The 25,942-nt window shown below is 40.3% G+C and overlaps 1 protein-coding gene across 2 annotated transcripts in view; it reads right to left on the bottom strand.

Moving 5' to 3' along the window:
- The window catches only part of LOC126483895 (vacuolar protein sorting-associated protein 52 homolog), a 134,791-nt gene that overhangs the window by 49,375 nt on the left and 59,474 nt on the right, over positions 1-25,942 (bottom strand). For both annotated transcript variants that reach the window (XM_050107162.1, XM_050107161.1), the window contains exon 8: positions 18,814-18,968. In XM_050107162.1, coding sequence (XP_049963119.1) covers positions 18,814-18,968 — 155 coding nt within the window. The remainder of the gene's footprint in view (positions 1-18,813; positions 18,969-25,942) is intronic.

Raw genomic sequence — 25,942 nt, 5'->3', positions numbered from 1 at the left:
TCAAAATAATGCTTTGTCACTAGCTAATAACTGCCACTGTTTATTGTAATGATACCACTTATAATGCCTGTGATTACTAATGATTTGCCTGTAATTAACTGATTTTAATAATGACTTTGTAATGGTCTGAATACTACTGAAGGAGGAACACTGTTTATTGTAATGATACCACTTATAATGCCTGTGATTACTAATGATTTGCCTGTAATTAACTGATTTTAATAATGACTTTGTAATGGTCTGAATACTACTGAAGGAGGAACACTGTTTATTGTAATGATACCACTTATAATGCCTGTGATTATTAATGATTTGACTGTAATTAACTGATTTTTAATAATGACTTCGTAATAATCTGAATAATACTGAATGATGATTCTATTCAATACTTGCTGGCCACTGAGTGCCAATAATTAATGTCACTCCACGAATTGTGATTAATTATGCCATTGATTAGCTCTTGTTTCCAATGTTGATACTTTGTAACCAGAAAAGAATGTGACTGTTTAATAATGCTTTGTAATTAGAAGAAGGCTAATGATTCTTAATAGATTGGAATGACAAATGATTAATTAACTGTCATTAGGATGTTTTGTAATTAGAAGGCTAATGAATCTTAATTACTGTTTAATAATGCTTTGTAATTAGGAGAAGGGTAATAATTCTTACTACATTGGAATGACACAATTAATTAGCTATGGTACTGTTTAGTAATGCTTTGTAATTAGGAGAATACTAATGATTCTTACTATATTAGAATGACAAATGATTAATTAACGACAAATGATTAATTAATTGTAATTATACAAATGATTAATTAACTGTAATTAGACAAATGATTAATTAATGACAAATAATTAATTAACTGTAATTAGGAAAAGGCTAATGATTCTTAATTATACTCTGTAACTGGAAAAGAATGTGATTGTTTCATAATGCTTTGTAATCAGGAGAAGGCTAATGATTCTTACTATATTGGAATGACAAATGATTAATTAACCATGCTACATTTTGTAACTAGGAAAAGAAGACTACTGATTCTATGTAAAACAATTAATGAACATTTTTCTGTAATACTACATACTTGGTACAGAAATGTTCAATAACTGGGCTATGAATGCCACAAACTACTAATTAAGTCTGTAATTGTCAATATTATGTGACATAATGTGCTTATCCTCATAAGCTAACTACCCTGAATTACTGCAATGTCCATTTGTCCTGTTTATCCCAGTGATCATGGAGCACTATCTTTGGTTTTGCACTAATTCTACGTTGGTGTGCCTTGTAAGAGTGTGGTGTTGACACGACATGCTGTCCACCACCATGAGCGATGAAGACATTATTATGGTCCCACTGTTTGGTGTACGTAATGCACTGCCAAAATGAAAACATGGAACATTACTACGACAGTTCAGTGTCTTGGCTACACTGATAAATTCTGATGGGAAAAGAACTTCAAGTTGTGTCACTTGGTGTTGTACTTCTGTGGAAAGATATGGACTTTCAGAGCAGCTGTGTGCAATCTAAAGTGCTACAACCATGATGCAATCCTTCCCTTTCCTATCCTGATTCTTGTCACATAAAGAAAAAATTTTTTGGTAACATCATTTATGTTTATAGGTTATACATTTTTCGATTCGCTGAACTCCAATGCGAGTACACTTATGTCACTTGTCAACATAATATTTTTTGCCAGTCTGTTTATTTGTTCTGAATATGCTAAAGAATTTTTTCAGTGCCTGTGCACTTTATCTGTCAAAAAAATTTGTATATACTTTTTTCTGATTTGCTACTATGTTTAGTATTCACATTTTGTCTTTGTCTGATATATTTTGTACTTAGTGCGTGTGCACAACATTTAAATATTCTGTAAGTTGTAGGATTTTGTTAATTAAAGAAAAATTTTGCCGCGATTGGCAAGTCCAAATGACTCACCATCGCTGCCAAATTTTTGCCCCCCCAGTGGAGGGTTATGAAACACGTATGTAACGCAGCAGCGATGGCGAGGCATTGTAGCATCTGTGACCAGAGAGTATGCGCTTGACCGCGCGAGTGTTGCGAGCGGTTCTCAGTCAGTCAGTAGTCGTTGCGAGTCTGTAGCTCTGTCTAGTTGAGAGCAGTACTCAGTCTGTAGTCGTCATGCAGAGCGGTCGGTCAGTAGTAATAGCCCAGTGCGGTTGTATGATGTAGGCGGTCGGCAACACTGGTCAAGATGGTGAATAAGGTATACTATTAATTAATATAATCATTAGATAATGAAAAATTTTATTTATTGTAACTATTCTCCAACAAGTTCCCCAATAATAATTTTTATTTCAAAAGCATTTTCTCGAAAATTTAATTTTTTATTGAACTAAAGATTTCGTTGCACTTCCCATTTCATTCCACTTCTTTTGAAGAAAAATTTCACTAGAATCACAAAAAAAGGAAATATTATTATTTGCAATGCAGTTCCTCCAAGCGGTGCGCAACAACAAGAGCAGATATGTGACATCGATTTATTCTGAGGTAAGACTTTAATTCTGATTGTTTTACACAGGGCCAAAGACCGATATTTCGGTTTAATTGAATTTCCTTATCACTGAATGGACTTTAATTTTTCATGAGGAATTTATATTTGAGTCAGATTGCGAATTTCACGTTTTTGGTTGCCATTGTCAGCACATTTTTTGTGGGCGAGGTTACACTCGGCTCCCATTTCTATTAAGTATTGCTTTTTTTTTCTTTAAAAATAACGGTGGGGAGGTTACAGCTTGTATGTGTCAGTGAAGGTACCAGTGGTGGACAAACAAGCTTTTTTTTTTTTTTGCTGTTACGTGGTACACACTTACCCAGTAATGCTGGAACTGTGGGAAAGATTGTGCAGTTGAAAGAAAATCGTGTGTGTTGCTGATAGTGGAAGATGGGGATTGGCTTGTGGTAATGACCTGGGGGAGAACTACAGCAATGCCAAAGCAGTATGGTCAGCAGATGTCATACGCATGAGATCTCCCGCAGGAGAGCTTCTGTAAAGTTTGGAAGGTAGGAGATGAGGTACTGGCAGAAGTAAAGCTGTGAGGACGGGGCATGAGTCGTGCTTGGGTACTCAGTTGGTAGAGCACTTGCCTGCGAAAGGCAAAGGTCCCGAGTTCGAGTCTCGGTCCGGTACACAGTTTTAATCTGCCAGGAAGTTTCAAATCAGCGCTCACTCCGCTGCAGAGTGAAAATCTCGTTCTGGAATCTGATTTTAGTTTGCATAGCTTTTATGTATGTGAGATGGTGAGCCATTCAGTAACTCAATTCTTGGGTAGTCCAGGTTCCAATAGACTGGTTCACCCAAGCATGAGATGGAGAGTATTTTCATAACAGATTAATTTGTTGCACTTAAGGAACATTAGAAGCATGGAGGAAGCCATAATACACTCCTGGAAATGGAAAAAAGAACACATTGACACCGGTGTGTCAGACCCACCATACTTGCTCTGGACACTGCAAGAGGGCTGTACAAGCAATGATCACACGCACGGCACAGCGGACACACCAGGAACCGCGGTGTTGGCCGTCGAATGGCGCTAGCTGCGCAGCATTTGTGCACCGCCGCCGTCAGTGTCAGCCAGTTTGCCGTGGCATACGGAGCTCCATCGCAGTCTTTAACACTGGTAGCATGCCGCGACAGCGTGGACGTGAACCGTATGTGCAGTTGACGGACTTTGAGCGAGGGCGTATAGTGGGCATGCGGGAGGCCGGGTGGACGTACCGCCGAATTGCTCAACACGTGGGGCGTGAGGTCTCCACAGTACATCGATGTTGTCGCCAGTGGTCGGCGGAAGGTGCACGTGCCCGTCGACCTGGGACCGGACCGCAGCGACGCACGGAAGCACGCCAAGACCGTAGGATCCTAAGCAGTGCCGTAGGGGACCGCACCGCCACTTCCCAGCAAATTAGGGACACTGTTGCTCCAGGGGTATCGGCGAGGACCATTCGCAACCGTCTCCATGAAGCTGGGCTACGGTCCCGCACACCGTTAGGCCGTCTTCCGCACACGCCCCAACATCGATGAATGGAGACGTGTCGTCTTCAGCGATGAGAGTTTCTTCTGCCTTGGTGCCAATGATGGTCGTATGCGTGTTTGGCGCCGTGCAGGTGAGCGCCACAATCAGGACTGCATACGACCGAGGCCCACAGGGCCAACACCCGGCATCATGGTGTGGGGAGCGATCTCCTACACTGGCCGTACACCACTGGTGACCATCGAGGGGACACTGAATAGTGCACGGTACATCCAAACCGTCATCGAACCCATCGTTCTACCATTCCTAGACCGGCAAGGGAACTTGCTGTTCCTACAGGACAATGCACGTCCGCATGTATCCTGTGCCACCCAACGTGCTCTAGAAGGTGTAAGTCAACTACCCTGGCCAGCAAGATCTCCGGATCTGTCCCCCACTGAGCATGTTTGGGACTGGATGAAGCGTCGTCTCACGCGGTCTGCACGTCCAGCACGAACGCTGGTCCAACTGAGGCGCCAGGTGGAAATGGCATGGCAAGCCGTTCCACAGGACTACATCCAGCATCTCTACGATTGTCTCCATGGGAGAATGCAGCCTGCATTGCTGCGAAAGGTGGATATACACTGTACTAGTGCCGACATTGTGCATGCTCTGTTGCCTGTGTCTATGTGCCTGTGGTTCTGTCAGTGTGATCGTGTGATGTATCTGACCCCAGGAATGTGTCAATAAAGTTTCCCCTTCCTGGGACAATGAATTCACGGTGTTCTTATTTCAATTTCCAGGAGTGTATAAAATGTATAGTGTTTAAGATTGCTGCCCTAATATAATCTTGGTATTTTGGTACTTATTTTGTAAATCAATGGTAAAAGTAGCCACTCGGTGGGGTATCAGTCACAAACAAGACCAGAGGAGCTGGGTCACCTGCGTGTAGGGGGGCAATGTACAGTGAGGACCTAGTCTTGTAAAACTTTGTAAGAAACCTCCACAGAGCAATGTATTAGGTACTGATGGCCAGTAAACGCAGTGTGGCAACATGTAGGTTATAGTGACATGCAAGCAGAACGATTGCGTGGCAGGTTGGTCGTGTTCTGCGTGTCCTGCACTGCACAACGGCAATAGCCCGAGCAGGCAGGATGGTGCCACCACACCAGGGCAAGAACTATTTTACGAGTTATGTGATTGTGTCATGTGTAACAATGCAACAGATTCATCCCATAGCAACAAAAATAACTAACACAAAGCTAGGGTTAGCTAGAGGACAAGATGAGTGGTTACTGCCAGCTGCTGGCATGGGTGCAATACCAGACTGGGGCAGCTGCCTCTCACACTAAGCTCACCCAGTGAGACTTGGTGCCACAGTGCCGTAGACCTGCCTTCTGCACCTGTCACTGCCAGACCCCTGCCCGGAGGTAGTGGGTCCTGTCCTGTGTGCAGCAGTCTTCCCTCATCATTGCGGAAAATGGAAGCCGTGCCTAGGTCACTGGGGCTCGGGTGTTCAACAGCAGAAGGAAGATGCAACAAGAAGAAGAAGTAAGCCACCGACATCAGCGCCTTGGCCTACCAACGGATCACCAACTTGCTGCCTGGCCTGATGTCAGCATCGCAGGGCACCAATGTGAGTAGTGTCCCACTGGAGCTGAGGACAGCCATCCACAGACCATCACCTGCCTGCCACATCGGAGTGGGGCATGTTTGTCTCCCACTGATGGTGCAGAAATGTGTAAGTGATAAGTAATGAAGTGTTTTTCTCGACCACCAGTCTATCACTGTGTAATGGATCTGGGAGATGTGTTATTTTCTATCGGATTTGTCGATACCAAATTGTAAATGTTTTCTTATATTTTTGTCAGAATTTTATTGTAATTTGCCTTATTATATGCTAATTTACTTATATTTTTTAGAGTGACAGCATATTGATTACTATTAGTAAATGTGACGAAGAATATCAAAGAGACTGATTACAAGTGGAAGCTTGTGTGTTGTGTAAAATGTCTTTGACGCTGGAGTCGTCTTTGACTGTAGTCAGTCGGCAGTGAACTCGTGGTGTGTGTTGACGGTAGAACAATGTGCACGTCGCTGTCATAAATAATTTGGAAGTGAACAGAAAAAAAATGAATTATGTTACTACTTTTTTTTATATGAACTTTAAGAAGAAACCACATTCGAAGAAATGGTATTTGAAGCACCAAAAATGAGGCAAACGCATTGAACCAGGTCATTTCTGCAGCTGATGAAACTGCATTGTGGAATCATACTTCCACTGGACAACTGAAGCCAAGACAAATATCGCCTTGTAAACATTTCATGGAAAAGGTACTGTCACGAAATATGCCAAATTTAAGTAAATAAAAAATAGTGAGCATATTTCAACTGGTCGACCGACCTGCCACTCATCCCCACCCTCAGCCATATGGGCCACTTCAAAGTGATCCCGCTCCTTCCGAGGGCTACCAGAGGGTGCCACACTATAGCATAAAGTACTTATAAAGCTCTTGTAGGTCCCTATTTAATGAACTAGGACTTCTTAGGATGTTGTATTCTGAAATACATACTTTTAACTGATTCTGAAATCTAAGAGGACAGCCTTTTTTCCATGTTAGTTCGTTTCATGTTCTATAGATCCATTGCATTGATAATTCATAATTTTATATTCCGAACATAAATTATTTTGTAAATATGGATACATGCAATTTTTTTCAGTATTCTTAACCGTGTTAGAGCAATGCACTTTCAATTCTTTGAAATAAAGCAGTAGACAATAAGGTGGAAATGAATGGGCTGTTATAACAAAGTCGACAAAATAAATTGGCTAACTCAAAAAATTGCCCATGTAAAGAGGATGAAGACTTGTGTATCTGGCCCAATTGCCCTGAGTTGAGTAATCCAGTTTCTCCAAATTATTTCTGGCAATGGCAAGGACAGTTCATACTAAAAAACCTTGGCAGAGACCTTAGCCTTCCTCTGCTAATTATTAAAATTTGTTACATGAAATAAATTCTCATTTTGTGTGATTATTTTCGTTCTCCAATTCCATAAATAAATGTTTTATTATTCTGTTTTTACTAATTTTAGTAAGTTTTAATAATATAATAACATATTTATGGTCCAGTGTCATTAACACAGAGATCAAACAGAACAAAAATAAAATAACATGTCCTTGATTAAGAATTCAACTACAGACTAGTACAACGTGATTTAGCACTAGTACAACGTGATTTCTGGAAATAGTAACACAAAACAAGAATATACAGCAAAATCATTTTGTGATGGTTCTGTTCTATATGCTGTGAAGTTAAGACAACAATACAAATTTTCACACAACTAAAGAAGTAAACACTATTATAGTTCCCTAGATTAAAATGTTAAGTTACGTATGTTTAAAATTATAATATGGAATTCATTTGTAAGAAATATTCTTGGATTTCTTGCTGTATTAAATCTGGGTAAACCTGAAGCTTTCAATGATTACCACAACTATCTTCATCAACAGCAACTGACTGTCATAGCTGCTGCTGTGGTGGCCTTATGTAGCCCATGGACAGCTCCTGACTGATGGACGATCAACAACAACATTACACATCATGCTGCCACAGATGGCATCAGTGTCTGCACTGTTAATGTCACCACCTATGTAAGAGCATAAACAATTTGATGGATTTCTGTGCTTTTTCTCGCCTCCATATGCCACTAAGGTCATATCTGAGTCCCAGTTGAAGCTGTTTTCACATATTCTAAATTCTACTGTCGCTTTAATAACATACTCCCAGTATGGTAGAAGCCTGGGACAATCCATTTTTGTTTTATTAAACAGCATTTGGGGTCTACTTGTAAGGCTGTGCCCAGAAACTGCTGATTTATCAAGTTGCCACCTTTTATGTACCACTGATGTTCTGCATAGCAATCAGAAATGGTACAGATGGACTGTATGGTGTCTTTCACTACAAACACCATGCCAGGCATGTCAACTGATAGTCCTGATGTTGGCGCAAGACACTTCTAATACTGCTCCTACAGGCAGCCAGATGGCAATCGGTGGCCGCAAACCAATGTCTGCGACACCAACACACCCTCCATGGCCAGTGCAGGCAGGCACTCTCACACTGTATAAAAACCACGATAAGCTACCATGAGCCCCCTTGTGTATAACAGTGACTTCAGTGTAATAGAATGGATACAAACTGGGACTCTGGGATTGTACTTTGGATCTGATTGCATTGCATTTGGAAATACACTAAACTGAATAAATACCTTTTATTTAAGTGTTGTCATCTCTCTCACTTCTGCTTTCTACCTTTAGAAACCATGCATCACTACAGGATATAAGAAGATTGGCACCGAGGCTGGTCCTTCATGTGCCTATTTTTGGAGGATTCCTGTCTTGCTGAGAAAGCAACACTATGGTAATGAAGATAGTGTTTCTTGCAGATTCTCAGGCAAACACTGTGCTTGCCCACTGCACTGCCTGTGTACTGACTTCCGCTCTGTTTCAGAACACTCCAATCTGCAGCTCACTATTTTCATTGTTTCCTGTTACAGAGGCTCCCCCTCCCCCATTATTATCTGTGATTTCTAATTGGGATATTCTTTATGGCTCCAGTGCTTACCCATTGTTTCTATCGATGTCTACTGTGTTTTGAATAATGGCCAATGTGCTGCAGGCACCACCACTAAGTCAAGCTGTTCAGTTTCAGGTACAGCAAATCCAACTACTCATCGCAGGAATGACACAACTGATGTAACTTCAAACAATCTATCGGCATCACCTTGAGGATCCCAAGCAGTGCCATGACAAGTGCTGCCCCTCTGCGCACCACGGTTACGTGCAACACACGCAAGTAGACAGACTGGTTTGAATGCTGCGCTCAAGCTTGATGGCCGCTTCACTGCACATTATATTCAAGGTATGGACAGAAAACCACATTCTTTGGCAACGGCAGGCACCACAGCATACAGACTAGCATGTGAACTTGTTCCCCATTGCCACCCTCACAGTGTACCCTATGAGGACTTGATCACAGCATTAGACAAATACTTTGACAAAAAAGTGAAAGTGGCTGCTGCTCGTTACAACTTGTTCAGATTATGTAGGCAACACCATCAAACTAACAGTGGGTAGTTGATTTACAGAGCCTGACAAAGCATTTCAAGTTTCAGTGTGATTGTGTTAGATACTACAGTGATGCTGTGATTCAAGAGGCTATCACCAAAATGTGTCTGACCAAAATCAAAGAACAAGTACTTAAGTATCCAGATACAAGTTTGAAGCAACTGTTAGAACTGCTCGAGTCACAGGACTCACGACAGTGCTGCAGTAGACTTTTGACTCTACATCTACATGATTACTCTGCAATTCTCATTTAAGTGCTTGGCAGAGGGTTCATCGAACCACAATCATACTATCTCCCTACCATTCTACTCCCGAACAGCGTGCGGGAAAAACGAACACCTAAACCTTTCTGTTCGAGCTCTGATTTCTCTTATTTTATTTTGATGATCATTCCTACCTATGTAGTTTGGGCTCAACAAAATATTTTCGCATTCGGAAGAGAAAGTTGGTGACTGAAATTTCGTAAATAGATCTCGCCGCGATGAAAAACGTCTTTGCTTTAATGACTTCCATCCCAACTCGCGTATCATATCTGCCACACTCTCCCCCCTATTACGTGATAATACAAAACGAGCTGCCCTTTTTTGCACCCTTTCGATGTCCTCCGTCAATCCCACCTGGTAAGGATCCCACATCGTGCAGCAATATTCTAACAGAGGACGAACGAGTGTAGTGTAAGCTGTCTCTTTAGTAGACTTGTTGCATCTTCTAAGCGTCCTGCCAATGAAACGCAACCTTTGGCTCGCCTTCCCCACAATATTATCTACGTGGCCTTCCCAACTGACGTTGTTCGTAATTTTTACACCCAGGTACTTAGTTGAGTATTGTACTATTTATCGAGTAATTGATATTTCTGTCGCACAAAGTAAGATTGATAGAAAACAAGTCATGTGCCGAGTTCACGCGTCACATCATTCCAAATCGCAGCCCGGGCAGTGCTGTAGACAACAATAGCAGCATGCTTGGCCAATGCCATGGGTTGTTAAATCGTGCCCTCAGTGCTTCACATCACACAAGCGGCAGGTATGCCCCCACCATGATGCACAGTGTTTCCATTGCGGCAAGCATAAACATGTACAATCAGTGCGTTGGCAAAAGTGGAAGTCACACAAGCAGTTCCTTCCTTATCCCAAATGACAGTCTATGAATGTCAATATTGTCACGTAGAAGAAGATGTAATTAGATGAATGACTAACACGAACTTCACTTAATGAAGGTTTATTCAGCACTTGCACATACAAGAGTGCGGAGCGAACTGCCTCCGGCCAGAACCATACGGTATATATACAGTTACAGAACATTTGTGGCACAACTTGACTAGAAGAAGGGATCGGTTGGTAGGACATGTTCTGAGGCATCAAGGGATCACCAATTTAGTACTGGAGGGCAGCGTGGAGGGTAAAAATCGTAGAGGGAGACCAAGAGATGAATACACTAAGCAGATTCAGAAGGATGTAGGCTGCAGTAGGTACTGGGAGATGAAGAAGCTTGCACAGGATAGAGTAGCATGGAGAGCTGCATCAAACCAGTCTCAGAACTGAAGACCACAACAACAACAACAACAACAACAACAACAACAGAACATTCCAGTACAATGATTCTTGACATTTGTGGATACTTCTAGAATGTACTTGAACCACATATAGAAATTACAATTTTACAGTTCAGGTGAGTTTTGAACTCACAACCCTCCGTGCAACAGTCTAGTATCATAACCACTACACTATGGTGACTGTGCTGCTCAGCTTCTTCTGCAACATTGTTACTTCCTTAAGAGAACAGCGTCTCGGTGTTACATCCTCCTAGTTCAGGAATGAATCATCGGTCCTGCATACTCCGACTCCCGATGAATGATGTTCGCCCTGGGCATGATCTTCTTAGAACTTCCCTTGCTGATATGTTCTTTGTCACCTTTCTGCTCATTACCTGTCGCTGGAGCTTCAAAATTACCCTGGGCTGCAGGATCCTTACAGGGCTTCATTCGAAGGATGTGGCCTCTACCTCTGATCTTTCATTGTCTTGTGTCAGGGTCGAAATCTCCAACTTCATAAGTAATATCACACAACTGCTTTACAACCTTATAAGGTCCAAAGTAGCGCCTGTGGAGCTTCTCAGAGGCACCAACCTTCCGAACAGGAATTGAGATCCAGATGAGGTCACCAGGCTGGTACACAACAGGAGGGGTTGCTTGCATCATACCCTCAGCGATCGTTTTCTTGAGACTGCAGCATGTGGAATCGAGCTAACTGCCAAGCCTCCTCAGCCCTGGTTAACACCTGGCCAATGTAGTCATCGTCCACGTCATCAGGATGTAATGGATACACAGTGTCCATCATCATTGTCACCTCACGCCCATGCACCATGACAAATGGTGTAAATCCTGTGGTGTCTTGTTTGGCAGTGTTGTAGGCAAACGTCACGAAAGGTAGCACCTCATCCCAATTGCTCTACTCAACACTGACGAACACAGATAACATGTTGGCCAAGGTCTTATTAAGTTGTTCAGTAAGCCCATTAGTTTGCGGATGGTAGGCAGTCATGTAATGAGTAATATTGCTGACAGTTTATCTCTGTCACAACGTTTGATTGAAAAACTTTTCCTCGATCTGTAATTAATGACCCTGGGGCATCGTGTTTTAATACAATATCTTCTACGATGAATTTGGCTACCTCAAATGCTTCAGCTGTTTTCACGGCTTTTGTAATGGTATAGCGTGTCAGATAATCAGTGCAAACAATAATCCATCTATTGCCACTAGCAACTGGAAATCGTCCAAGGAGGTCAATCCCAACACGTTGGAAAGGCGTTTCGGCTCGTGTAATTGGTACAAGTTGGCCAGGTGGTTTCTGAGGAACTGCCTTTCTCCTCTGGCACTCTTGACAGTGCAACACATGGTGACTGACACTCCCAAATAAACCTGGCCTGAAAAATCTCTTGCAGATCCTATCATATGTCTTAATAAATCCTAAATGTCTGGCCTCAGCTGTATCATGAAATTTCTGTAGAACATCTAAATGCATGTGTTTAGGAATCACTGGTAGCCACCTCTTTCCAAATGGATCAAAGTTTTTGTCGCAAAGTAATCCATTGACTATCTTAAACTGTCCTTTTACATACTCTGACCGTTTTAAGGCAAGCACAATTTGAGATATCTTGGCGTCCTCCTCCTGCTCAGCAGAGAGATCCTGGAGTACAGAGAGACAGTCACTATCTCCATCAAAGTCTTGATGGTCTTGCACAGGGTTTCTTGAGAGACAGTCGGCATCTTGGTGTTTTCTTCCACTTTTGTACACTATGGTAATGTCATACTCTTGAAGACGTAGTGCCGTAGTGCCCACCTGGCGAGTTGTCCTGTTGGATCCTTAAGACCTGTCAGCCAACAAAGTGAATGATGATCTGTAACAACTGTGAATGGCCTTCCATAGAGATACTGTCAAAATTTGCACATGACCCAGATCATAGCAAGACATTCTCTTTCTGTAGCTGAGTAGTTTCTGTCGGCTTTTGTAAGTGTCCTAGAAGCATAGGCTATAACCTTCTCTTTTCCATCCAAAATTTGTACCAGTGCAGCACAGATTCCATACCCACTGGCATCTGTGTTTAGTTCTGCAGGTGCTCTCTCATCATACAGACCAAGTACAGGGTCAGTCGTCAGAGCTTTTCGCAACACATCTAAAGAATCTTGTTGAGCACCATCCCAGATAAATTTAGCATCGGCTTTTAACACCACTTGGACTGGACTGGCCTTGATACAAAAGTCTTTGATAAAACGACGGTAATAAGAACATAATCTGAGGAAGCTTCTCACATCTCTAATACTTTCAGGTATAGGAAATTCCATTACAGATATCACCTTTTCTGGGTCTGGTCGCACACCTTCGATTGACACGAGCTGTCCACGTATTTTTATTTCTTTTGCTCCAAAGAGACACTTCCTTGGATTAAGTTTCAGTCTGTCTTGTTGCAGGCACTTAAGAACAGCCCTCAGTCTTTTTATGTGTTCATCAAATGTCTCTGAGAACACTATATCATCATCTAAATAACAAGGACACATTGTCCACTTCAAGTGACATACAAGATTATCCATCATCCGTTCAAAAGTTGCTGGTGCATTACACAAACCAAACGGCATTACCTTAAACTCATTCAGGCCCTCAGGGGTGATGAAGGCAGTCTTCTCACGATCAGCCTTGCACTTCTGTCATTGTGTGTCACCGAAATACTTGCGCAGTTCCACCTGGAATACTTCCCTGCTTGTGAACTTCTCCTCGTTGTTCTCATACCATTGCTTGGCAGTGCCCTCCAAGTAGAAAAATACATTAGCCAAACACATGGTGCCATCCCATTTGTTAAATTTGGCTATACACTCATCCACCTTCAGCCACTAGTTTGGATCTTGGCCATCGTCACCAGAGAACCTGGAAGGATGTCTCGTGTGGTGGCACACAGTTGCTGTCATCGTAACATCATCCTCTTCTTCTTCTTCTTCTTCTTCTTCTTCTGTCTCCAATAGATTGCAATCTGTTGAATATTGCTCGAATTCAGGTTTCTCGCCATGTAAATGGCAGCCCTATTGCGGCTGGATGGGAGCCACTGTGTCGTTGATAATGTGCACTATCACAAGTTCCAATACCCAGTGTCTCCACCAGAATAATGTCACGTAGAAGAAGGTGTAATTTGATGAATGACGAACACTAACTTCACTTAACGAAGGTTTATTCAGCACTTGCACATACAAGAATGCGGAGCAAACTGCCTCCGGCCAGAACACATACGGTATATACGCAGTTACAGAACATTCCAGTACAATGATTCTTGACATTTGTAGATCCTTCTAGAATGTACTTGAACCACATATAGAAATTAAAATTTTACAGTTCAGGTGAGTTTTGAATTCATGACCCTCCATGCAACAGTCTAGTATCATAACCACTACACTGTGGCGACTGTGCTACTTCAGCCACTAGTTTGGATCTTGGCCATCGTCACCAGAGAACCTGGAAGGATGTCTCGTGTGGTGGCACACAGTTGCTGTCATCGTAAGATCATCCTCTTCTTCTTCTTCTTCTTCTTCTGTCTCCAATAGGTTGCAATCTGTTGAATATTGCTCGAATTCAGGTTTCTCGCCATGTAAATGGCAGCCCTATCGCGGCTGGATGGGAGCCACTGTGTCGTTGATAATGTGCACTATCACAAGATCCAATACCCAGTGTCTCCACCAGAATAATGTCACGTAGAAGAAGGTGTAATTTGATGAATGACAAACACTAACTTCACTTAACGAAGGTTTATTCAGCACTTGCACATACAAGAATGCGGAGCAAACTGCCTCCGGCCAGAACACATACGGTATATACGCAGTTACAGAACATTCCAGTACAATGATTCTTGACATTTGTGGATCCTTCTAGAATGTACTTGAACCACATATAGAAATTAAAATTTTACAGTTCAGGTGAGTTTTGAATTCATGACCCTCCATGCAACAGTCTAGTATCATAACCACTACACTGTGGCGACTGTGCTACTTCAGCCACTAGTTTGGATCTTGGCCATCGTCACCAGAGAACCTGGAAGGATGTCTCGTGTGGTGGCACACAGTTGCTGTCATCGTAAGATCATCCTCTTCTTCTTCTTCTTCTTCTGTCTCCAATAGGTTGCAATCTGTTGAATATTGCTCGAATTCAGGTTTCTCGCCATGTAAATGGCAGCCCTATCGCGGCTGGATGGGAGCCACTGTGTCGTTGATAATGTGCACTATCACAAGATCCAATACCCAGTGTCTCCACCAGAATAATGTCACGTAGAAGAAGGTGTAATTTGATGAATGACAAACACTAACTTCACTTAACGAAGGTTTATTCAGCACTTGCACATACAAGAATGCGGAGCAAACTGCCTCCGGCCAGAACACATACGGTATATACGCAGTTACAGAACATTCCAGTACAATGATTCTTGACATTTGTGGATCCTTCTAGAATGTACTTGAACCACATATAGAAATTAAAATTTTACAGTTCAGGTGAGTTTTGAATTCATGACCCTCCATGCAACAGTCTAGTATCATAACCACTACACTGTGGCGACTGTGCTACTCGACTTCTTCTGCGACAATATCAAAAACTGTGTCAAACTAGTGACAGAACACTTCTCCTATTCAGTGTCAAGCAAAAAAACTTGTCACTGTGCACGTTGTTAATCGTAATGTGCACATTCAGTTACATACGACAGCTTTAGTGACAATTTTGAACAGATGCACGTATGAAAGTTAGAAAAGCCTAAACTGTACAAATCGCAGAAAACTCTCTCAGCTTATAAGAGCCGCATCTTGGTTCCTGGCATTTTTACCCTGCCTGCCATTTTCTGTAATGTTACAGACAGGGTTACTCAAGATTTTTCGCTTGCCCTTTAACAGTGCTTCAGTGCCTGTAATTTTTCTGTGCTATCTTGAACAGCTGACTGCAATGAGCCTTCAAGCATGAACTATTTGGATGATATTATGGTTTTAGGTTGTACTGTGGAACATATTTCTGATCTCAGAAGTTTATTTCAAGTTCTCATTGCTACTGGTCTCAAGTGCAACAAAGACAAATGTTCTTTCTTTCAAACTAAGATCAGCTACTGGGGCCCTGTCATCAACACCCAGGGCATCCATTGTTTGCAGTTTCCTTTTTTTATTTGTGACCTCCCAGCACCTCACAATGTAAGTGAACTTCAAGCAGCACCAGGAAATCTAGCTCACTATATTCAGTTTATTCCAAATGCAGCACAAATTGTGACATCATTGCACAGATTACACAGAAAAAATGTTTCTTCTGAATGATCCCCGGAGTGTCAAAGTAATTCTCAGCGATTGAAGGACACTTTATTGAGTGATAGTAGTTTAATGCTTTTTGATCTCACTCAGCTAGTCGTGCTACTGGACGATGATTTCTCATAAGGGATTGGTGCTGTGCATTCACACGAAGTTGGATTTATAGGCAGTCCAACTGCCTTTGCATCCTAACTCTTGACCAAGGCTCAGTACAATTATTCTCAGCTAGAGGAAACAGCTTTGACCACTATCTAGGGTACAATAAAATGCCACCACTGTCTTTACAGAAGCAAGTTTTAGCTAGTGACAGATCACAAGCTAACGATGGCATTGTTCAGCCCTTCAAAGCAAATATCACCATGCACAGCATGAAAGCTGCATCACTGGTCTTTGATACTGTCCAATTACCAGCATGTTATCATTTAAGACCAACAGCCAATCATTCCAATGCAGAGAACCTCTCACCTACCAGTTGGCAACGATACAGTGTTCAATGCATCTGAAGACCCTTGTTTCCTTCTTGATGTGCAGGACTATAAAACTCTTGATCGATTCCACATAGATCATTGTCAGATTGCTCAGGCAATGGCTGTGGATGCCAATCTACAAGTTTTGCTGCAATACATCCGTACTGGCTGGCCACATTCTGTCAAAGCTGCTCACAATCCAGTGGTTCACCGATACTCTGCACTTTGGCAAGGATTGTCTGTACAACAGGGTGTCATTTTGCTTCACTGAAATAGTGATTAATCACTTGCGAAAGTTCCACAGTCTCTCCAAAAGGAAGTTCTTTGTCTTCTGCATCAAGACCACTGAGGCATAGTGTGTAAAAAGCAGCTTGCTCAATGAAACTGTACATGGAAGGGGATCTCTCATTGTCAGGCACATGCAGAGTATCAGAATGCTTCACCTCAAAGGTTCTGTTGGCTGCGTATCCTGCTGCAGACTTCTCAGTTTCAGTGGCTAGCTTCCTTTGCTTCCCTTGCGTCCCGCACTGTCAGCGCCCTAAAGGGAGCCTGTAGACGTCAATGTGGTGCTACTGACATCACTGCAGAGTCAGCTGTCCATGTCGTGGAGATCTGGTCCTATCTGGCCTGCTGCTTTTCTTCATGCTCACGAAGATCCACCAGTCACTGCTATGTCATCGCCACTTCCAGCAGATGCTTGTCCCTAAGGATGGGTGTGCACCCTACGACTGGTTTATCGGCCAGCGTTCCCTGTCATTCACAAGGTGAATGTTGGAGTGCAAGCAGGAGCTTGACATGGGCCACATTTTCAGGTACTGCCTCCTCAGTGACACCTGCATCCAGACCCCCATATCCTCCACCTCCCACTCCAACCCTCACTGTTGTTACCAACAAATCCAGTACACCATGATGATGAGGTTGTTGGGGTGGGGGGCAGTGGGGGTGGAGAAATATGGTGTTGTTCACTAGCAACACCATGCCAGGCATGTCAATTCATAGTTCCAAGGTTAGCACCACACTCAATACCACCACTAGAGGCAGGCACACGGCAACCGGTGGTCACCAACTTATGGTCGTGGCATTGACACACCCTCCATGACTGCCACAAGCAGTGCTGCTCTCATAACATGTAAAAGGCCACGACTAGCTCCTGTGAGCCCAATATTGCATTGTAGTCACTGCCTGTGAATACACAGTCTCTCCCTCTCTGTCAGGGTCTACAGTATAACGGCCTCTGCTATGAACTAGGACTCTAGAATTGTACTTTGGATCTGACTGCACTGTATTCAGCAAAATACTGAGTTAAGTAAACACCTTTTATATAACTGTTCTTGTGAGTCATTTCTGCTTTCAGCCTTTAGAACCCATGCATTGCCACAGGGCTGACCACTATAACTGCTTCCACGTGCACAGGGAATATCACAAATTCAAGGGGCCCTGAGGCTGAGATCGTTCTTAACCAGGTGGAATACCTACTTTATCTTCATAGGTGGTCAGAAAATAGGTCTTAGTCCTCATTTTCTCAATACTCTGTTTATTTTGCTAGTTGTGGCACCACAGAAAGGAAAAAGCACACAGATGATTTTCTAATATTTTCATGTTTTTGTTTCTTAGAGAGCATCACCTTTATATTACATGCCTCCTAACAATTCTTTTGGAACACACACTTCTGGTGATTGATTTTGAAATCCGAGTGGTCATCAACAGGAAAAACTGTGGTTCTGTACATTAATGGAATGGATGGTGGAAATTGTGTGTGCAGAAATGTAAATCAGTATGAATTGGCTTACAGTGCACATAATGTTTGAGCTATCCATCAGACTTCTGTTGTACTACAACATCCAAAATGGCAACTTTGCTTCACCCTCTCTGTCGCAATAGTGAACTGGATGTTAGGTGCAGGCTATTCATGGGCTAAAGGAACTGCTTAAGAGCTTTGACACCAAGTGGAAAAATCATAAACATGTTGTCAACATAACAATACAATTTGGAAGAGTGAAATGGAGTCAAATTTAATGCCCATTCTTTAAACTATTCCATACAGAAATTAGCCATTTCCTGGAGACAATGGAGAGCCTACAGCAACACTCTTGGTCATTTCATAAATATTGGAAGCTTAGTTTTGTAAGCCCTATGTAGTTTCGTTAAGTACTCCAGGCAATTTTTACTCTGACTTGCTGTCTTTCAGTCATCTTACGTGACGTAAATACAATAATTCATCAATCAGTTATATTTCTTCATTATTAATTTATGCCATTTTCTTTTTGACGTATTGGTTACACATTCTTTTAGTCTAATTGTAAGTAACATTTAAACATTTCTGTTTTGGCAATTACATCTTCTGAAAAATAAGTAATGCTTTTTATATTAATTTAATGTTTGTGTACCAGCTGTCATTGATTCATACGTAAAAAAATAATGATAAATACCTGGGCCATATTGCACTCTGAAGAGCTTCCCAATACTGATCTAAAGCTGGCACAGCACGTTTGTGACACATGATCTGGTATCTGAGGATGAGATGTGCACACAAAAATAGAGCTATTGCATCATAACAGCTCTGCACAAATGTCTCCAAGTTTTTCTGAAAGATTTTACATATTACTTCTCAACTGAGTTGTCTTTAAATAATAACAAACACTAAATGTAACCATAATAGCATTAAATTTTCATACTAAATTCACTTACAAAAAAATTCATCTAATGTACAATAATTAAAACAAGTGAACATTGAAATAAAGATATTTATTGTCAGAATAAATCTGTTAATGTATAATTAAGCAATTAAAGACCAAGTAAAATTTTTGACCGTCAAGGTAAGTATTTTAATGAACTGATTCATGAGATTTCAGTTATCTTTTGATTTACATAGTTTTACTAGTTATCAGTCAAACTGCATGTATGTATCAGAAGTTGTAATTTAGGGTTTCATAAAAGGAAATTAAGAAATTATGACAAAAAGGGAGACTGTGGGGAAGATATTAGGCAACACAATCACAAAAGCATTATGTTGAAAGACAGAAATACATAGAAAAAAACACAAGCTATAATAAGAACATTAATATTTCACTGAGACATTTGAAGGATGAACCTTAGCAGATTCACAAGAAAAACAGCACTAACCTTGAATAATTAAAAAAGGAATGCTAACTGGCTTGGGGATGTGTATGAAGATGTGCAAGAAACTGAGATAAATAATAACGACATTGAAGTGAGAATAAAATACAGTAGCAAAATTAAAAAGTGGAGAGGTTTCCAAAAGAAAAGAAAACCAAGAGCGCAAGGAAGAAAAGAAAAGTGGAAAAAAATGGGCAGATGAACGAGTATTAAGAAAGGGTAACACAAAAGTGGGAAAAAACAACATGTAAGAGAACAGAGAATATTGAATGGCTTAAGTTAAACAATTTACATGAGTAGTATCCTGTCTGTTGATAGATGAAAATCTCTTCAACATTGCAGAATTGGAAATAACATTAAAATACTGTCAAGATCTAAATGACTGACCACATTTGAGAGAGAGAGAGAGAGAGAGAGAGAGAGAGAGAGAGAGAGAGAGATTTGAGATGTAGGAATTAAAATTGAAAGATGTTGACCATTCCATTAAGAACAAAAACCCAGCACTATTCAGATAAGATTTTGTTTTCTACTTTGTGGCTGTAGAAAGCAGGAACACTGAACTAATTTCGGAATCCTAACATAAAAGAAATGAATCCTTTTTTATCTTTATGGTATGTTATGTAGTTTCATTAACAAAAATTCAAAGCTGGAACTAACAGTAAGTATTCTTGTTGAACCATAACTTTAAGGCTAAAACATTTACTGAGCACCATAAAATCTGTAACAATGGACATGGACAATGTTATACATATTGATACAACCATGTCTTCCATCTGCACAACCAGAGGGGTAACTAAAGTACTGGTCATTACTTCCTCAATAATTTCTTATGTGCTGTCCCTGTCTTAATCTCAGAATGGAGACATTTATTCTTATCTTTGGCACTAAACTCTCTCTCTGTTCTCCATAATTTTGTAACAAAGGAGCTTAAAGGAAGAAGAAATCTGCAATAAGTAAAGTTCCACCAATGTTTTAAATTTATGTAGTAATCAGCCCTGAAGCAATTGTTCCTGTTTTGGGAATTTCCAAGTGGATTAACTTCTTATATTATTTGTATCTCTTATATTATTTGTATTTACTGTATGCATTCATTCTAAACAATTATGTACATATAATATTATAACTTTTCAGAATTATTATTGTGCTGAAGCATAAGTTGACAGCACTTTACTTGTGGTGAGAAAAGTTTCTATATGAGATTAAGGGTATACAGAAATTATCAATCATATATTCTCCTCTCTCTCTCTCTCTCTCTCTCTCTCTCTCTCTCTCTCTCTCTCTATCCCCCCCTCTGTGTGTGTGTGTGTGTGTGTGTGTGTGTGTGTGAAGTGGGTCTTTTTCAGCTGTATCCATTCAATTAATAAATGGGTAAAGAAATCTACCTCTCATTCTATATTTTTTAAAGTATCCTCTACTGTGAGATCCATATACAATTTCAGAAATGGAGCCTGAACAAATATGAAGAATTAACACTTTCTTCTTGTATTCTGTGAGCTCACTATGACCTTTGACTGAGTGGAACAACTATATCTGGGTTACAGAAATGAGACTTGGGTGCCACTTCGAAAGGATTACCATTGCAACAAAATGAATCATTCACAAGAACAGAATCATCATCATCATCATAATCACTTGAAAACACTGCCACTTTACACTTCTTTACATGTTTAATGATATCACTGTTACTGGAATCGTCCACAGAACCACAAAAACATTCATTCACACAGTCATCTGGATCTTCATTTTCACTAGGAACAACTGAATAATGATCATCCAAAAACCTCCAAAAGTTATTCAGTTTCATTTATTTCCTTCCATTTTCTGATTAGGGCCATCTATAAAAGCAGGAGGAACTTCGAGACAAAAACAGTTACTATTTGAGATATCAAAACTGAATCAAAATGCTAAACAAGCAAAAAGTAATTAAGGAAATACATTGATTGTTGGGTGTAAATACCTAAATAGAAAAAGCAGTTAAAATATATCGCAGCAGATGGTGTCAAGAGACACCAGTTATCTTGAGATGTGTCCATAGCAAAGCTCCAGATTCATCCAAAATGTGTAAACAGTATTGCTCTTGCATGGATAAAGTCTTACTTTAATAACAGAAAACAGGGGCTTGTACTGAAACACAGGATCTAATTGCATTGGGACAAAGACTAGTATGCTTCCTTATACTACATACCTTCCTTTATCTTTTGGTGCAATGGTGCTAAATTATATGAAGTACTTAGTCAACAAAAGCATATTAAGAACATTTACGTGAAAGTAGATGACTAAGTATATTGAAGCAGCCTCTGCAATGACTTTGACATCCTTACACTTACTTTCTGATACATTCATGCCTTGGTAATTTAATAACAAAAATAAATTAAGCTGCATTGTGATTTATGCAGCCACAAAACATGTCAGAACCAATGTGAATGCAAACTTTATCTCTTCTTCTACAATTCAGTGTGTGGTTTAGTACTCTGATGCAATTTTCTTCAACATGTATACATACATCAAAAATTTGGGAATTCCTACAAAAACAAAGCAAAATTGAAAACCTAACTTACTGACCACTCCTTGTATAAATCATCTCATTATCTAGGTTGCAAATAATTATTAGCTGAATGACTAACTGCAATGTTTATTGTAAATAGTCACCTATTTTTGGTGTAGCATGAGAGTGTTGTTATGTGGTCTTTATTATGACACTTGCACCACCAAGAAAGAGAACAAGATGTTACAGGTATATATTTCCTGCAATCTGCATTTGGAGTTCTTGGTGCTATATGCTTCTAAATATGCATGCTACAACCCATGTGCAGCCAGGAGAAATGCTGTACAGCCAGCTCAAACAAAATGAATGACACACAATGTATTTTGCCTGTATTAACTAATAGCGGATGTAAAAGAGAGTGAAAAAAATGGAGTTTCTTAATATTTGGTCTATCAGTTTGGCCAGGATTAACAGTTATGAAATTTTTAGTTCAATACCTACAGTTATGAAATTTTGAATTTAACTGTCAAAACTCATCTGAGATAACAGTCTTGTTTTATGTAGCCAAGAAATCTATGCGACTTTTCACAGTTTTATCCAAATGCTGTACATTAAATAATAGAAATGTTTGAAATACAGTAAATACTTTTCAAGGAAAGTTGGAGAAACTATTTCAACACAGATGTATCAAGCTGGTGTCTAGTTAAGTGAATATTCCATGCCCAGATACTTTTAGGGACTTTTTTAGACCACTCCTGTTTTAAATTTGGTACAGGTCAGTTTTGTAACTTGATGACACACACACACACACACACACTCTCTCTCTCTCTCCAGCTTTATTGGAAAGTACTTATCTAGTCAGAAGAAATTATTATATATCATTAGATTAACTGGATTGCTGTATATCATTTACAGAAGCTTGAAGTATAGGCTTTACAGTAAACAAGAAAGTTAAAGACAATATTAATGACATTGGAGATATCTCAACTCAGGAATAACAAGACATTTCCAAAAGAAGACAATCCACTGAAGTGATTCAGGCCTAGGTACCAACAAGCTTTCTAATGAGGAAATGCAATAACTTTTCACATCGGTACAGAAACTGATAAATAACAGAGAATTCTGTTGCAGGTACAATATGATATTGAGGTATTTTAATGTGAAAGTAGGGCAAAAACCAAAGAATTATTTTTCAGTGTGTAACTGTATCCCATGCTAGAAATTACAGACATCATAATATGTTAGTAGAAAATACCAAGAAGTATACCATATTTGTCCTAACACATTCTTCCACGACATAAATACAAAATTTACTTGACAATCCTCACAGGGAATTAAAAGTGAAACTGGCTACATTTCTGGACATTCTGCCGAGTTGTTGTTTCCATTTTGTGCATAGTATTTTTATTACTGACCCAGTCATCTTCTCTTCTTCAGGTGCTGTCAGTTACGCTGTTATGTGTACTCGCTACCTGGACTGCAACCAGACTATGACCTGTTGTTGGGCTTGCACCACTATTTACAGATGATAGTGAGTTAAGACCTCTGACATCCACTAAACCCTTCGATGGTTCCCTGCCCCCCCCCCCCCCCTTTTTTTTTTGAGCCTGCACTGATATTCCGTGGATCACATGTTCTCTCATCATTTCCCAGCTCTGGCGATGTGATGGATGATAGGAACTTAGTAAATTGAGGGCAGGACCACAAGCCTTGTGTAAATTGTAACCTTGATCCCTGTTTATTAAAGTCTCCCAGCATCTTTATTTTGATAGGGTCCTTAATTATGATGTACCCAAAACTTGGTGCTTGCACCACAATACTAATCTCATCACATTTCACTTCATGATTATATTTGAGGTACTGTTCGGTGACGGTTGATGTACTTAGTTGTCTTAGATGTGCTGTTGATGTTCCCTGCATCTCTCCTCGACTGTTGTAATAGTCTGTCCCAAGTAAGAAAAGCCACATTTGCAAAGAAAGTGGTACATTCTCCACTTCTGGAGTCCTAGATCATTTTTACCATTACAAAGAGGACCTTTTATCTTCACTGACAGGAGAAAAATACACTAGATGCCTTGTGTCCATAGGAGTATACTGGCCTTTCTGGATATTGGGCCAGTATCAAGCAGATAAGTGATTCTTGGTTTCTCTTTTTCTTAGACATCCTCGATTTTGACTGCAATGTCCACTGAAAATTAATGATCAGAGCACCCACTTCTTTGGAAACCTGTTTGTAGCTGTTATAATTCTTTGGTAAGGCTCTCCTTGTCTTAAACTGTTTGATCTATGGACCAGAGTCTTTAGCACTGAATTTCTCTGTGATCCCCGAACCAAACAAAAATCTTAACCTATGCATCTAACTACTGGCATTATGTTATCAGATAATCTGTTGAAGTCGAAATGTGCAACAACAGTTTTAAGTGGGACAGTGGCTATTCTCTTAGTGGAGCATGGAAATAAGCCTTTCATGCTGAAAGGCTACAGAAAGTAAGTTGAGTTATCCAGCAGCTACAAAATCAGCTTTGCTACAAATGTTCCACCATCACAGACATCAAAAAAATCTCTGGTGCCACACGTAAGTTCTGTGACTCTGTAGTGTCTCCATGACATAATTCAGCTAACTACTCATAAATAAAGTACCACATTGCTTACACATAAGTATGTACTGAAGAATGTTGCCACAAAAAGCTATTTTCTTAAATTAGTCAATGCTTGACCTCAATAGCAACTTTTGCTTTAGTCTTAGTTTCCTGACTGGTTTGATGTGGCACGCCACAAATTCTTCTCCTGTACCAACCTCTCCATCTCAAAGTAGCACTTCCACCCTTCACCCTCAATTACTTGCAGGATGTATTCCAATATCAGTCTTCCATGACAGTTTTTACCCTCTACAGGACCCCCTAGAATCGTGGAAGTTATTCTCATACCATAACACGTGACGTATTATCCTGTCCCTTCTTTTCAGCAGTGTTTTCAATATGTTACTTTCTTTGTTCATTCTGCAGAGAACCTTCCCATTCCTTATCTTTTTTATCAGTCAACCTAATTTTCAATATCCTTCTATAACATCACATCTCAACCACTTCAGTTCTCCTTTTCTGGTTTCTCCTCAGTATATGATTCACTAAAATGCAATGCTTTGCTCAGACATTCTTTCTCAGAAATTTCTTCATCAAATAAAAATGACTTGGATATTAGTAGACTTGGCGTGGCTGGTAATACCATCTCTCCCTGTGCTAGTCTGCTTTTTACGTCTTTCTAGCTTCATCCACCATGTGTTATTTTCCTTGCAAGGTAGCAGAATTCACTAATTTTGATGTTAAGTTTATACCTAATATTTTTTCCGTTACTCCTCATTACTTTCACTTTTCTTTGGTTTATTCTCAATCCACAGTGTGTGCTCACTGGAGAGTTTACTTCATTCAACAGTTCCTGTGATTCTTTCACTGAGAATTGCAATGTCACCAGCGAATCTTATCACTGATATCATTAGCAACTATCCACCCTACAGAAGATTTCTTGTATTAGAAGTAACACACACTATTTAATCAGATTAGTAAAACAAGCCAACTGTATATAGTGTTTCTCCTTTACTTGGAAGTTACCTGAAATTTTCAATTTGACACCACTGCACCTAGGCTAAACAGCATTTTGTGCTTGTCTCTTTTTATATGAAGAACATGTAACAAAATACCTTTTTCCAGCCATCAGATTTATAGACACTGCCTCATTACAAAACAAACCAGACCTTTTGCATTGCTAAGGAACTATTTTTCTTGGCATATTAGTGTGTAACTGTATCTTGACTTTTAACTGTGCTCTTACACTATAGCAAGTTTCCTAAAAATCAATTAACTCAGTACCAGTGGATGAACAGTTTTACATCATATACGTTCTTGCATGGAGTCAAAAAGTAAAAATGGCACAGCTCCTATATAGCCTTATGGAAAATGGCA

This window comes from Schistocerca serialis, chromosome 6, assembly GCF_023864345.2.
Source record: "Schistocerca serialis cubense isolate TAMUIC-IGC-003099 chromosome 6, iqSchSeri2.2, whole genome shotgun sequence".
Classification (NCBI taxonomy): Eukaryota; Metazoa; Arthropoda; class Insecta; order Orthoptera; family Acrididae; genus Schistocerca; species Schistocerca serialis.
The sequence above is the reverse complement of the archived record's forward strand: the minus strand, read 5'-3'. Positions and strand labels throughout refer to the sequence as shown.